Raw genomic sequence first — 12,569 nt, forward strand, 5'->3', positions numbered from 1 at the left:
GATATATGTATATTTCAATTTGAACAGGATAATATTTATAGTTATGATTAAGTGTATTTGTAAAAATAAACATAATATTTATCTCTAGGTCAGAAAATTCTAAAACCACAACTGTGGAGATATCTGATAACAAACTGATTATACTTGTAAGAATTTTTTTTGTAACTCATGTTTATAAATCTTTTTCATAATTCTCAAAAAGAAATGAACTAAAAATTCAAAAAGACTAGTATTTTTTAATTAGTATTACACTTAAATTACCTTCAGTTAAATAACCTTTGTAAACACACTCCAGATACAAATGAACAAAAACAGGATATAAAACCAATGATAACTCATGCTACAAAAAAAAATCATTCTGAAAATTAAGACAATTTTTCAGCTTTTGTAAAACAAAGTGATTGCTAAACTTTTTTAAATCACAATTTACATTTGATCAAAAATTCTTTAACTTCTACAACTACTTCAACCATTTTTAAATTAGCTATTGTGAACATTACAACTATGAATGCCAGATACTTCAATAATTTTAATTGCAAGAGCAATAAATAAGATAATTATATTATGTTATAACTGTATCTATTAAATCTAAAGATGAATTACAAAGTTGTCATCAAAAGAGAATCAAAACTGATGCTATATAAATTATATGCAGAAAAAGATACCCAGAGATAAAATGTAGCCTTAAGGAAAGTGTTTGATTATTTAATTTTATGAATATTGCCAATACTGCCATCATAAAGCTGGAAACCTTTCTGTAACAGACTGTAAAACTCACATTAAATTAAAGGACAGGGCAAGGCTAGAAAAAAGAAAAAGAAATGTGTATGACTTCCAAGCAGTAAAAATATACTCAACTCAAAATGCCAGTGCAATCTATTCAAAGTAAAATTGACGTAAACAACTTCACCATATTTAATTTATTATTGAAAAAAATTTTCTGTTGAAAAATAATACAGCGAATGTGATGGTTTTAAATTACCATCACATTTACAGTTTTTCTGCATGGCTTGAAAACTATTAACTTACAGGTATAAAAGAAGGCAGTAATAACTTATTCTGATGGCTGTACATATCAGAACATGTGTACAGTCATCAGAATAAGCTGTAAATGGTAAGATTTCAGGATATCAGACTTGTATACACTTATTTAGCTGAATTCAAAAATGATTTATAAACAATAACTTTTAAATAAACTCCAACCTAACTCTTGTAAGATAACTACTCCAAGCAAACTCTCCAGGATTAAAATTATTTACCAATAGCAAATTATCTCACCTTGTGAACATCAAGTGATTTTTCTATAAACTGTTGCAATCTAAGAGAAGCAAAGTTACTATACAGTTAAATAATACTCATTAAATTATATTTCCCTAATGTATAAAAGGATATCATAGATTGCTATATAAATATGCTAATTTTATAAAAAACTTGTTTTTTGACAAAAATTAATTTAGAAAATTAATTTGACAAGTATTTTGGCAGGTTCTCCTGGAGCCACCTTTTTTGGAATGTATGCGGGAGATGCTCCATCTTGCTGGAATACAAGATTGTCATCTGGATAGTAGTGTTCATCAATCCAGTGTTTCACATGGTTCTTCAGGATTCAAATGTAATTATTGGTGTCGACTTTCTGACCAGATTTGATGAAGACCAGAGGCATTTTGAGACAATCAGAAGAAATCAGGCCAAGCATTGTAACTTAGGCTGGATGTTCGGTCTTGAATGTATACTTTACATAATCTGAGACTGCCTGGACTGGTTGATAACTAATGATTGGTTCTGTTGTTTGAGACTCAACAGTTCTGTTGTGAATCAACAGTAAAGAATTTCTCATCTGAGAAGAGGATGGTCACTGTTCTCTTCTTCAGGATGCTCAGAAGTTTCTTTGAACTTTCAAATTTTTTTCTTTGACAATTGAGGAAACCAGGTGTTTCTTAATCCTGACTCTTGACTTTGCTTTCAGACCCTACCTAACCATATCTCTGATGGTGTGCTCATTGACATATAGCTCTTTAGCCAGTTTCCTTATTAACCATACTAGGTTTGGAGAAATTCAATCCTTAACTACCTTGATCAACTGACGAGTTCAAACTGACCTCTTTAAACCACTGCCAGGCTTCCTCTTAACATGACCATTTGAAATTAATAATCTTAAAGTAGACAGTATTCAGAGGCTTGTTTAGCATCTGACTATGTCCTTGGGTGTGGTTGCATTTATGGCAAGGTCACCAATGGGCTTATTTTTACTACTCATTCTCACTTTTTGGCTGTTTTATTAATTATTTTTCCATCAACAACAACAAACTGTATGCGTAAAAATAACAACAGAATATTTATTTTGGAATCAACAAACTTATTATGAAATTTGTAGTTGTATACCATAAATTTATATTTATATATACACACACACACATAAATATGTGTGTGTATGTATGTGTGTGTGTGATTAGTAATTACATTGAAAATACAGCAAAGGACGATAACTTTGTTAGTACTTAAAGTTTCATACTGGCAATTTTTGGCTGATAATTGAAAGTACGACGGTATGAAACTTTAAGTACCAACAAAGTTCTCATTCTTCATTGTACTTTCAATATATATATACATACATGCAAAGTTTTTCTACTGAAAATTAAACTCTCATACTTGAAGCAGAAAACCACTGCTTAAACAACTTGAATGTGTGCTTGAGGTCACTATCCTGCTGAAATCTTTGATTCTGCTGCATTGATTCTTCAGCAGATCATAAATTGTTTTCTAAAATGTCCTTGCAAATAAAACCATTCATATTTCTATTAATCTCAACCAACCAACTAACTCCTTGTGCAGAGAAAATTCTCTAACTCATCACACTTACTTCACCATGCTAGACAGTTGAAATTAGGAACCTAACATCATTTCTCATGTCATTAGGACATTGCACATGTTGTCTGCCATCTCTTCTAAAAAGATTAAACTTAGATTTGTCTGAGAACTACTTTTTTCAATCTTTGATTGTCCAATTTAGTGATCTTTAGCAAATTGTAATTTAGCTTTCCTAATTCTTTTACTGGTTAATACTTTTTTAATATATATGGCTAAGAATGCTTACATTATGTAGTCTATTTATGTAATCTATTTAGTAGGACGCTTGAAGCCTCATTTATAAGCATCATATGCAAATGTCTTATTTGCATATGAGGCTTATAAATGAGGCTTCAAGCATCCTACTGGGTTAATTTGTATTATGTGGCCAGACCTTTTGCATATGAGAATATAACAATTATGATGATAAATACATTCATTTATATTTTTGTTGCCTATATCTAACAAAGATTTCTAATCATAAGTATTTTATGAAAATGAATTAGAGTTATACAGCGTATGTTAACATACATATATTATACATACATACATACATACATACATACATACATACATACATACATACATACATACATACATACATATATACATACATACATACATACATACATACATACATACATACATACATACATACATACATACATACATACATACATACATACATACATACATACATACATACATACATACATACTAAGGATGCGCCGAACCCAATTTTTGGCCGAACACCGAATCCGAACGTTCGGCCATGAAATTTTACCAAGCACCGAACGGTTTGGCAACCAAATTATTTTTGAATAAAAACATGTTTTGAATAATTATGTTACTAAACATTTAACATGTTTGTTAAAAGATTAATAAGGGTTTATAAATTTTGTTTGAAAAATTATAAAGTAACTATGAAAAGTTAATTTATTATTGATTATTAAAAGTTAATTTATTATAATTTATTAATTTAAACGATTGCTTGTGGTGTAAAGAAAATAAATGTTAAATTTTTTATTTGTAGTGTAAATAAAAATGTTAACGATTTTTTTTGAAAAAAAAATAATAATAAATACAATTGTTAAAGTCAGGTAATATAAATAAATGTATAGCATATAACGAATAGGAAAAAACTAATTGAAGAGATATGCCCTGAAATAACATAATATGCAGCATGTAGGTTATATTTCAAGATGTATTTACACAGTGTCAATGTAAAGTTTAAGGTTGAACTTCTTTTTCATAATTTAGTAATAAGATTTTAAAATTGTAAAAGTATAAAACAATGTCTTCTAAAAAAATGTCTTTTAAAAGTACTGTGTGGCAGATACATAAAATGAATGTCTTTCTTAGAAACTTCAAAAGTATTAAAGTTTCTAAGAAAGACATTCGTTTTTATGTATCTGCCTACTATGCAAAGCAATACTCTCCAGAGGTGGGAATTGTCCAAAAACATTTACCACTAGTGCAATTAGGCTCCATTTAAAAAAAAAGCACCTTGTAGAGTATATATTGGCTGAAAAAGAGTCTGATAAAAAAAATTTAATGAAACATCGACCATTTCTACATCAAGTGATTTGGAAATAAAAAAGCATTTAACATTAGTAGAGAGTATTAAAAAAAAAGGTTGTGGGATATTAATGACAATAGAGCAATCAAGATTTACAATCGCATTGGAGAAATGATGGCATTGGATATTCAACCATACAAAATAGTAGAAGATCTTGGTTTTAGAAAACTAATTAAAGAGATATGCCCTAATTACCAAATACCCAGTAGGAGTTACTTTAGTGAAAATATTGTTCCACAAATATATGGTAATCTGTTTAATTCAATCAAGAGTAATATATCTGCTTCTAATTATATCTCCCTTACAACTGATATTTGGACAGCAAATAGTTCAAATGTTGCCTTCATAAGCATGACAGCACACTGGCTCGATAATGAATTTTCCCAACAGAGAGCAGTACTCAGAGTTATGCATTTTCTAGAAAATCACACAGGAAAAAATTTTTACATAAAGGTTTGCTAAGTTTTGAAATTCCAAACACAAAAGTTCATATTGTTTTACGAGATAATGCTGCCAATATGGTAGCTGGTGTTAGAGACTGGTTTTAAGTCAATGCCATGTTTTATACATACAATACAGTTATGTTTACATGACTCAATTTTGTCTCAACAATCTGTGAAAGAAATTTTAGTTTGTTGCAGACGTCTGGCAACACATTTTCACCATTCACCAACACCAGCAGCAAAATTAGAAGCAATTCAAGAACAACTTGGTACAAATAAGCATAGGTTATAAAAGATGTTCCTACAAGATGGAACAGTTCCTACAATATGATTGAAATGATGCTTGATCAAAAAGTTCCTTTGGCAACTTATACAGCTGATCATGCTACCCAATCAACATTAAATTCATACCAATGGGGCTTATTAGATAAAGTTTTTCATATTTTAGAACCATTTAAAACTTTAACCGTTAATCTCAACAAACGTGAAGCAATTTTATCAGATGTTATTCCTTCGATTATGGCTCTTAAAGTATTTTTTAATCAAGCATTAGTTTGTGAGGCTTTTTTAAGTATAAATACTTTAGTTGAACAATTGAAAGAGTCATTAGACAAAAGACTGAGTACATTTTTACATGATAAGTATTTATGTCTTTCCACTTTTTGTGACCCTAGATATAAATGAATGTATCAAAAGAAAGATGAGAATGTAATAAAAATTTGGCTTAAAGAGCAGATGCAAGAAATGCAGCAACATAATTTAGAACTTGAATCCTCTGATTCTGATTGCGAAGAACCCGCAGTAAGTGACACAAATGAAGTGTTTGTAAAACCAACGTATCCAAAGTTTAATGAATGTTTTCGGCTGGTTTCCAAACTGACAACTGTAAACGAATGTGATTTCAGTTTTTCAGTTACTAAAGATAGCAAAAGATTTAAAAGATCACACTCTAATGTGGAAATGATCAACATGGAGATTGAAGAGTATTTAAAACTCCCTATTGTTATGGAAAAAGGAAGTCCAATTATGGTGGAAAAATTGTGAAAACTCTAAAAAATTTAAAGAAAGTAGCCCAAAGGTTTCTTTCAGCACCACCTTCTGTTGAAAGTGAAAGACTTTTTAGTACATGTTGCAACATTTATGAACCAATAAGAAACAGACTATCACCAGAGAGTGGTGAAAAATTAATGTTTATACATTATAACTTGAGGGCAACAATTGATAATTGATTTTCATGTTTTTGACTGTTTGTTTTTCAAAAATTATTGATTTGTGATTGTTATTACTATTACATAATACAATTATACAATAATAATAAAATACTTAATTGGAGCGTTATTATGGAACTCCATAATAATGTTTTTCCCTAAGTTTGTTTCTTTCAAATATTTTTAATCAGTTAAACCAGTTGAGTAGCAAGCTTTTAAGAAACTTTCTCTGTAGAGAAATTTAATTAACCACATCATCAATAGGCATCATGTTTAACAAACTTAAGCTCAATAAAATATTTTCTACGCTTAAATTCCTATTTGTTCTTTTAAGATTAACAAATGGTGATTTTATAATATTAGATTTTTGTGATGAACTAAAATAATACTCAATTAATGCAAGGGTATTTATTTAACAATTATTTTAGTCAAGTAATAACTTTGGTAAATCTGTCATTCCGTTTGGTCCGATTAAATTTATTCTGTATTGAAAATACATAATTAAATTTAAACTAAAACTGTATTGAAATACATTTATAAAATCTTATGTCTTTCTATGTTCAATTGGTACGCTTTTTTTAATAAAAACTTTATCCATTTAAACTGTAGCTATGGTACAAATGAGTTAAAATTTATTTATATTTAGGTAATTGCATGATGATTTCCAAATTTGCATTATTGGACAAACATTTGCTTAGGTTCGGCCGAACCGAACGTTCGGCAAAACAGCCGAACGTTCGGCGCATCCCTAATACATACATACATACATACATACATACATACATACATACATACATACATACATACATACATACATACATACATACATACATACATACATACATACAGGCCCTTTCAGAGACTGAGTGAGGCCTGGACCATTTACAAATTTTGAGGCCCTTACCATAAAATAACTGCCATTGCATAATAAATGAAAAAACAGCAAATTAGTAATAATTTTTATTTTAAAAATGCTTTTCTTGCTTTTGCTTTTGCAAATGCACTGACAACTGTTGAAAAATCGAGTTTTCTTGCAATATCACAGTTAATATTCAACATTGCAAGTCCATTCAAGCGTTCTTGTCCCATGGTTGAACGGTGATAGTTCTTTACTTGTTTCAACACATTGAAAGACCTTTCTCCTGAAGCCACTGAGACAGGCAAACTGATAAAAATTCGCAAAGCAATTGATATGTTAGGAAAAACACCAGACAGTCCAAGTTCTAATATTTCTTGAAACAATTCTTTTGGTTTGCAATCTGATGTAAAGTTTGTGGAGTAAATTTGTTTCAGAAAGATTATCTCATCAGAAATATCAGACAGTATTTCCTTGTGGTACTTTTTTTGAAAGTTTGTTGTGGCACTGAGTAGTTCTTCATTGCTCATCTTGTTGAAGTGCCAAAGAAATCCAAAAATACTACAAATTTGTTGTTGTGACTCAAATCGACGTTTAAGACCTGCTAGAATAGAGCCGATTATTACATAAAATACATTGATTTTATAGTGCTGTTCTGAATCAAATTGTGTTTTCAACTTTCGAGTGGTAGAAAATTCTGGTGAAATGTCAATATTCATTGCAATTAATTTTGACTCATTCAGAACAGCATCCCATTTTTCACGAATCTGTTGAATGCTGTCCATGAGATTTTTAATGTTTTACATTTCAACATCTAGAGTTGCATTTCTTGCCTCAATTATAAGATTGGTTTGGTGAATCATTGTGAGGAGCTTCATCCATAAAGATGACATTACAATGCATTCAAATTTTGACAAATACTTTTGAATGGATTGAAGTTCTGACTGAGCTGATACTGTGAGATTGAGAGATTGCAGCTCTTTTAAAGCTGTTCTCAGTGAATTCAAGTGACGGGCAACTGGTTTTACTGCTTCAATCCTTGCTGACCATCGGGTCTTGGAAATACCATGTAGTGAAGCAGGTACATGTTGCTTGAGAATTTCCCACCTTTGTGGACTACTGCTGAAGAAATTGTACATTTGCTGCACAATTCCAAAGTAAAGAATTGCTTCTTTGCATGATTCAGCACAGTCAACACCAACAAGGTTTAAAGTGTGATTTCCACAGCTGGCAAACATACAGTTTGGGTTTTCTTCTAGCAAAACTGCTTGCACACCTTTGTATTTTCCAGCCATGTTTGGACCATTGTCGTATGCCTGACCAGTACACAGTTTAAAATCTATGTTCAACAAAGTTAGAACGTGAAGAATCCTTGCTGCAATTTCTTTTCCAGTTTTTTTTGAGTAATCGTCAAAATAGAGAAACCAATCTTCAATGGAAAATTTAGATCCATCAATTTTTATATAACGGATAATGAAAGTTGTTTGCTCCTTGTGAGAGCAGTCTGGTGTTGCATCAACAACAATTGAAAAATATTTGGTGTTTTGAATCTCTTCAATAATTTTGGTTTGAACAAAAGATCCACAGAGTTCAATAAATTCATTTTGAATCCGGGTGGACAGATAATGAACTTGTAAGCGCTTTTTGTTCAGTTGAGATTCATGGACCTTTTTCACATGCTCTGATAAAATTGGATCATATTTGCTGAGGAGCTCAATTATTCCGAGAAAGTTTCCATTGTCAGGGTCATAAATGTGTTGACTGGAACCAAATAAAGCAAGCCCACGTTCAGAAAGAAAAAGAATGACGTTCAAAAGGCGCTCAAGAAGTTTTGTCCAATTACTGGTTTCAGTTGACAATTCAGTTATTAGTAAATTATCAACAGAACTTTTTCTGATGGCTGCTCTACTGGCTGATTTCCATTTGACATAGTTTTGTTTGTGTAATACAGACATTTCATGTGCTGGTATTCGGTCTTTCAACTTTCTCCAACCCCTGGTGATATTCCAACCTAACTGTTCTGAAAAGGTGGATACCTTGGAATCACTTTTGTTCAAAAGAAAGCAGGGTGCACAATAGAATGACTGTTGCACATCACTCCAGCAAAGCCAATCTCTTGTGCATATCTTACCATTGGGAAGAATTTTTGATCTCAGACGAGTAGGAAAGGCGTGATTATAAGAATCTCGTGGAATATTGTTTGGAATTAAAAAGTTTGTTTGGAAACTTTCTTGCATTTGAGTAATATTTCGTTTGTCAACAGTGCCAATGTCAGACACAATCAATTTTGATATATTAGAACAATCTGATTCACATTTTTGGTCCAAACTTTCTGAATATGAAATTTCAGAATCAGAGCTGCAATTATCATTTGAGATGGCTTGCAAATTTGTTTCCCTCTGCTGACTGTTGCTTTGGTGAATCAATGAATTTTCACAATTTGATTCCAAGCTTTCTAAATTTGTAATTCCAGATTCAGAGACACAAGTTGTATTTGAGATGTCTTGCACATTTGTATCTATCTGGGGATTTTTGTTTTGTTGTAACATTGATTTTTCAGAAGATGTAGTTCCGGATATTTCAATATCTGATTTACCGTGTGTTGGGTTGGCTTGATTTTCCAGTGGTCTTAGAAATGATGTTATTGACTTTAGGCTCTTTGTTTCTTCTTCAATTTTTTGTCTTTTTCGCCTTTTGGATGCACCACTTTCAAATTTTCTTTTCATGTTTAAATTTAGCAATGACATTAGTTTTAAAAGTTTTCGATCTTGCTGCAAACAACAATTATTAATGACTGAATTAAAATAAATATCAGAACAAACTTAATACAACACAAATAGTTTAATTAAAATAATAACTATGTGTATTAATAATCAGCTAATTAAGTATATTAAAATATTGTCAATTGGCACAAGAATTGACATTCTGTACCAAATTCTAACTGTTAAACACAGTGGAGAAAGTATGATGGCTTGAGGAAGAAGTCAGTTGATTGGCCAAGATCAATGGAAATATAAATGCTATTATTTACAAGGATATTTTAAGAAACATTTTGTTATCATATGCTGAAGAAACAATGCTGCAGAATTGGAAATTTCAGCAGAATGACCCCAAACATACATCCAAGTTGTTTAAACAGTATTTTTCTACTTTAAATTTGAAGGGACTGAATGTTTCCTGAGTCTGACAGTATCATAATCCCTTTTTATTTGGTAAACAAAGCTCTTTTTTTTGCTTGAGTTTTTTTTAACTTTCTAATAATCTCTTTGGGGATTCTTCCAGAGTTAAAATCAATATAACATACAAATCTCAATTTATGTTCATATTTAATTTATTAGATAACAAAGTTTATCCTAATTTACTGGTGCTACGCTGTATATATACTTTCAAAACTACAAATTATTGCATTATATTAACTTGAATTTTCCTTAAAAAAAGATATACTAAACCCTTTCATAGTAAAAGAAAAGTGATTTATATATTTTGAAAACTAAAAATATATCTGCTAATAACTGCAATTATATAATTAGATATGCAAATCTTGCAATTAATAAATTTTTAAGCAAGATTTGTATTAATTTGATTCAAATACAATTAGAAAAATTCTCCAGATGCAAGACAGAAGTTGGATTATAAAATCTCTTTAATGTCTGATAAGAATGTAAATGATATCATGACTATTGTGAAGAATGAATAGATAAAACATTTGGTTAATACTTTTTAAATCTTTAGAGTTTTACATTTTTCATCACAAGTTGCAAAACATTAGAATACAGCTGATAATCCCAATAATAATACCTGTGTAATAAAAATTCAATATCACAGTTTAGTGAGAACTTGAATGATGAATATAGTTCATAACTATTTTTATAAATGTAAAATATTAAAACAAGCTGTACACAGAACATATTTTGACTGTGAACTGTATTGCCATAATTATGCATAAAATTGATATTTAATTGTTACAGGCCAAAAAATTAACAGACTTATCAAAAACATGTTTAATATTTCACAAAGAATTTTAATAATTGTATAAAAATAAAGAAAAACTTTTAACTGCAAGACTGCTACCTACTGAATAATTGACAAAAAGAGATTATAAGTTTAATATTACTTTCTTATTCCTATTTCCTGATTTAAATCAAGATTTTTTTCTTTTAAATTGTCAATTTAAGTTATTTCATTTATGTAACATTTATATAGCCCTATTACAATTTGAGTGAGAGTGTCGTTTACCCCTGGAATCTTACAATTAGTAAATGATTTTCTTAGTGATCAATAAAAGATTTTAAAACTGATTTTTAATTTTTACATCACTCACACTCAGTTAGTTTTATTGAGATTTTGAGTTTACAAATTTAACTCACCCTTCATAATACTCTTCATATCGAAGAGGATCTGTATCACTAAAAAAATATATAATTTTTAAATTAACTGGTGCTATTTTCAATTATCAGCTTAACTTAGATCAGTAAATGGTTTTACTATTATTACTTTTTAATTTAAAACAGATCATACCAAAGAATAAATATTTTTAACATTCTTATTTTACCTTTCATATTCAGACAGCACATTTGACAAATCAGGCTCATTTAAGTTATCACCATTTACTTGAGATAACACTGACTCAAGGCCAGCTTCTTTTCTAAGCACCTCTTCTGCTTCCTAAATAAAGTTGTTTTGATTTAAAGCAAGATTAAAAGCTACATTTTTTTAACTTACAAAATAACCAGTTATTATGAAACAGTTATCATTAATTTACGAACTGTTTTTAAAAAGAAGTTTAACTTTACAACCAGACTTCTTCAAAAGCTTGAATTTTTCTTATTACAGAAAAATGAAATAATTAAGTTTTACTTTTCCAGCAATATGTAGTAAACTTTATTGTAGCTAATATGTACTTGTAAAGGTTACAGCTAACAGATACATGTTAGCTGTAACCTTTACAAGTACATATTAGCTGTAACAAAGAATTTTAAACTTGATTGTAAACCTCAATGAAAAATGTTAGGCTATAAAAAAGAACATCAAATAGTTTTAAGTAAAAGTGACAGCATTTAGAGAGTTTAATGAAAAAACTGTTTTTGTTATCCACCTGCAAGTGTGGAAATTTAAATGGGAGAGATTTTTTTGTTGAGCAAAGAACAACTAGGAAGATGGCAAACTGTAATATTGATAAAAAAAAAACTACCCAAAGTAAAACTGATAAAAAAACTACCCAAAGAATTTTTCAAGCAAAGCCAAAAAAGCATCTAGATTATTAAAATTTGTAGCTCTAGACATTAGGACACAAGACATGAGGATATATTAACAGAAAGTGACATTAGTAAGAGTGAAATTGAAGAGCAAGAAAAAGCTCTTGCAGACTCAAGTATCAGAATTACTGCAGAAGCACACCCTGTGAAAATGACCCGCTAATCTTAACGGCAAGTTACAAAGAAACCCATTGGTGTGAATAAAAATTAACCTTAAACAATTCAGTTTCTCTAGATATTTTTAATGAAATTAAAAAAAACTTTTGCTAAAAATCTCTCAAGTATACTTTATTAACTTATTTTTCATTAAAAATAGTTCTTTAAGCAAAGGAATTGATTTTTTATAGGATTTGGAATTAAATATCTTCTGATTTCTAAAGT

General features: G+C 29.9%; 1 protein-coding gene across 1 annotated transcript in view; it reads right to left on the reverse strand.

Annotated features, from left to right (window-relative positions):
- LOC145185911 (transcription initiation factor TFIID subunit 5-like) overlaps positions 1–12,569 on the reverse strand; it is a 69,799-nt gene that overhangs the window by 54,043 nt on the left and 3,187 nt on the right. The window contains exons 3-6 of the mRNA XM_090098965.1: positions 11,486–11,598; positions 11,301–11,339; positions 1,279–1,318; positions 262–340 (exon numbers count right to left, since the gene is read on the reverse strand). Coding sequence (XP_089955091.1) covers positions 262–340; positions 1,279–1,318; positions 11,301–11,339; positions 11,486–11,598 — 271 coding nt within the window. The remainder of the gene's footprint in view (positions 1–261; positions 341–1,278; positions 1,319–11,300; positions 11,340–11,485; positions 11,599–12,569) is intronic.

The sequence above is a fragment of the Hydra viridissima genome, unplaced genomic scaffold (assembly GCF_058129835.1).
Source record: "Hydra viridissima isolate aposymbiotic clone 2 unplaced genomic scaffold, HvirCarnegie_v1 scaffold_9, whole genome shotgun sequence".
Lineage (NCBI taxonomy): Eukaryota > Metazoa > Cnidaria > Hydrozoa > Anthoathecata > Hydridae > Hydra > Hydra viridissima.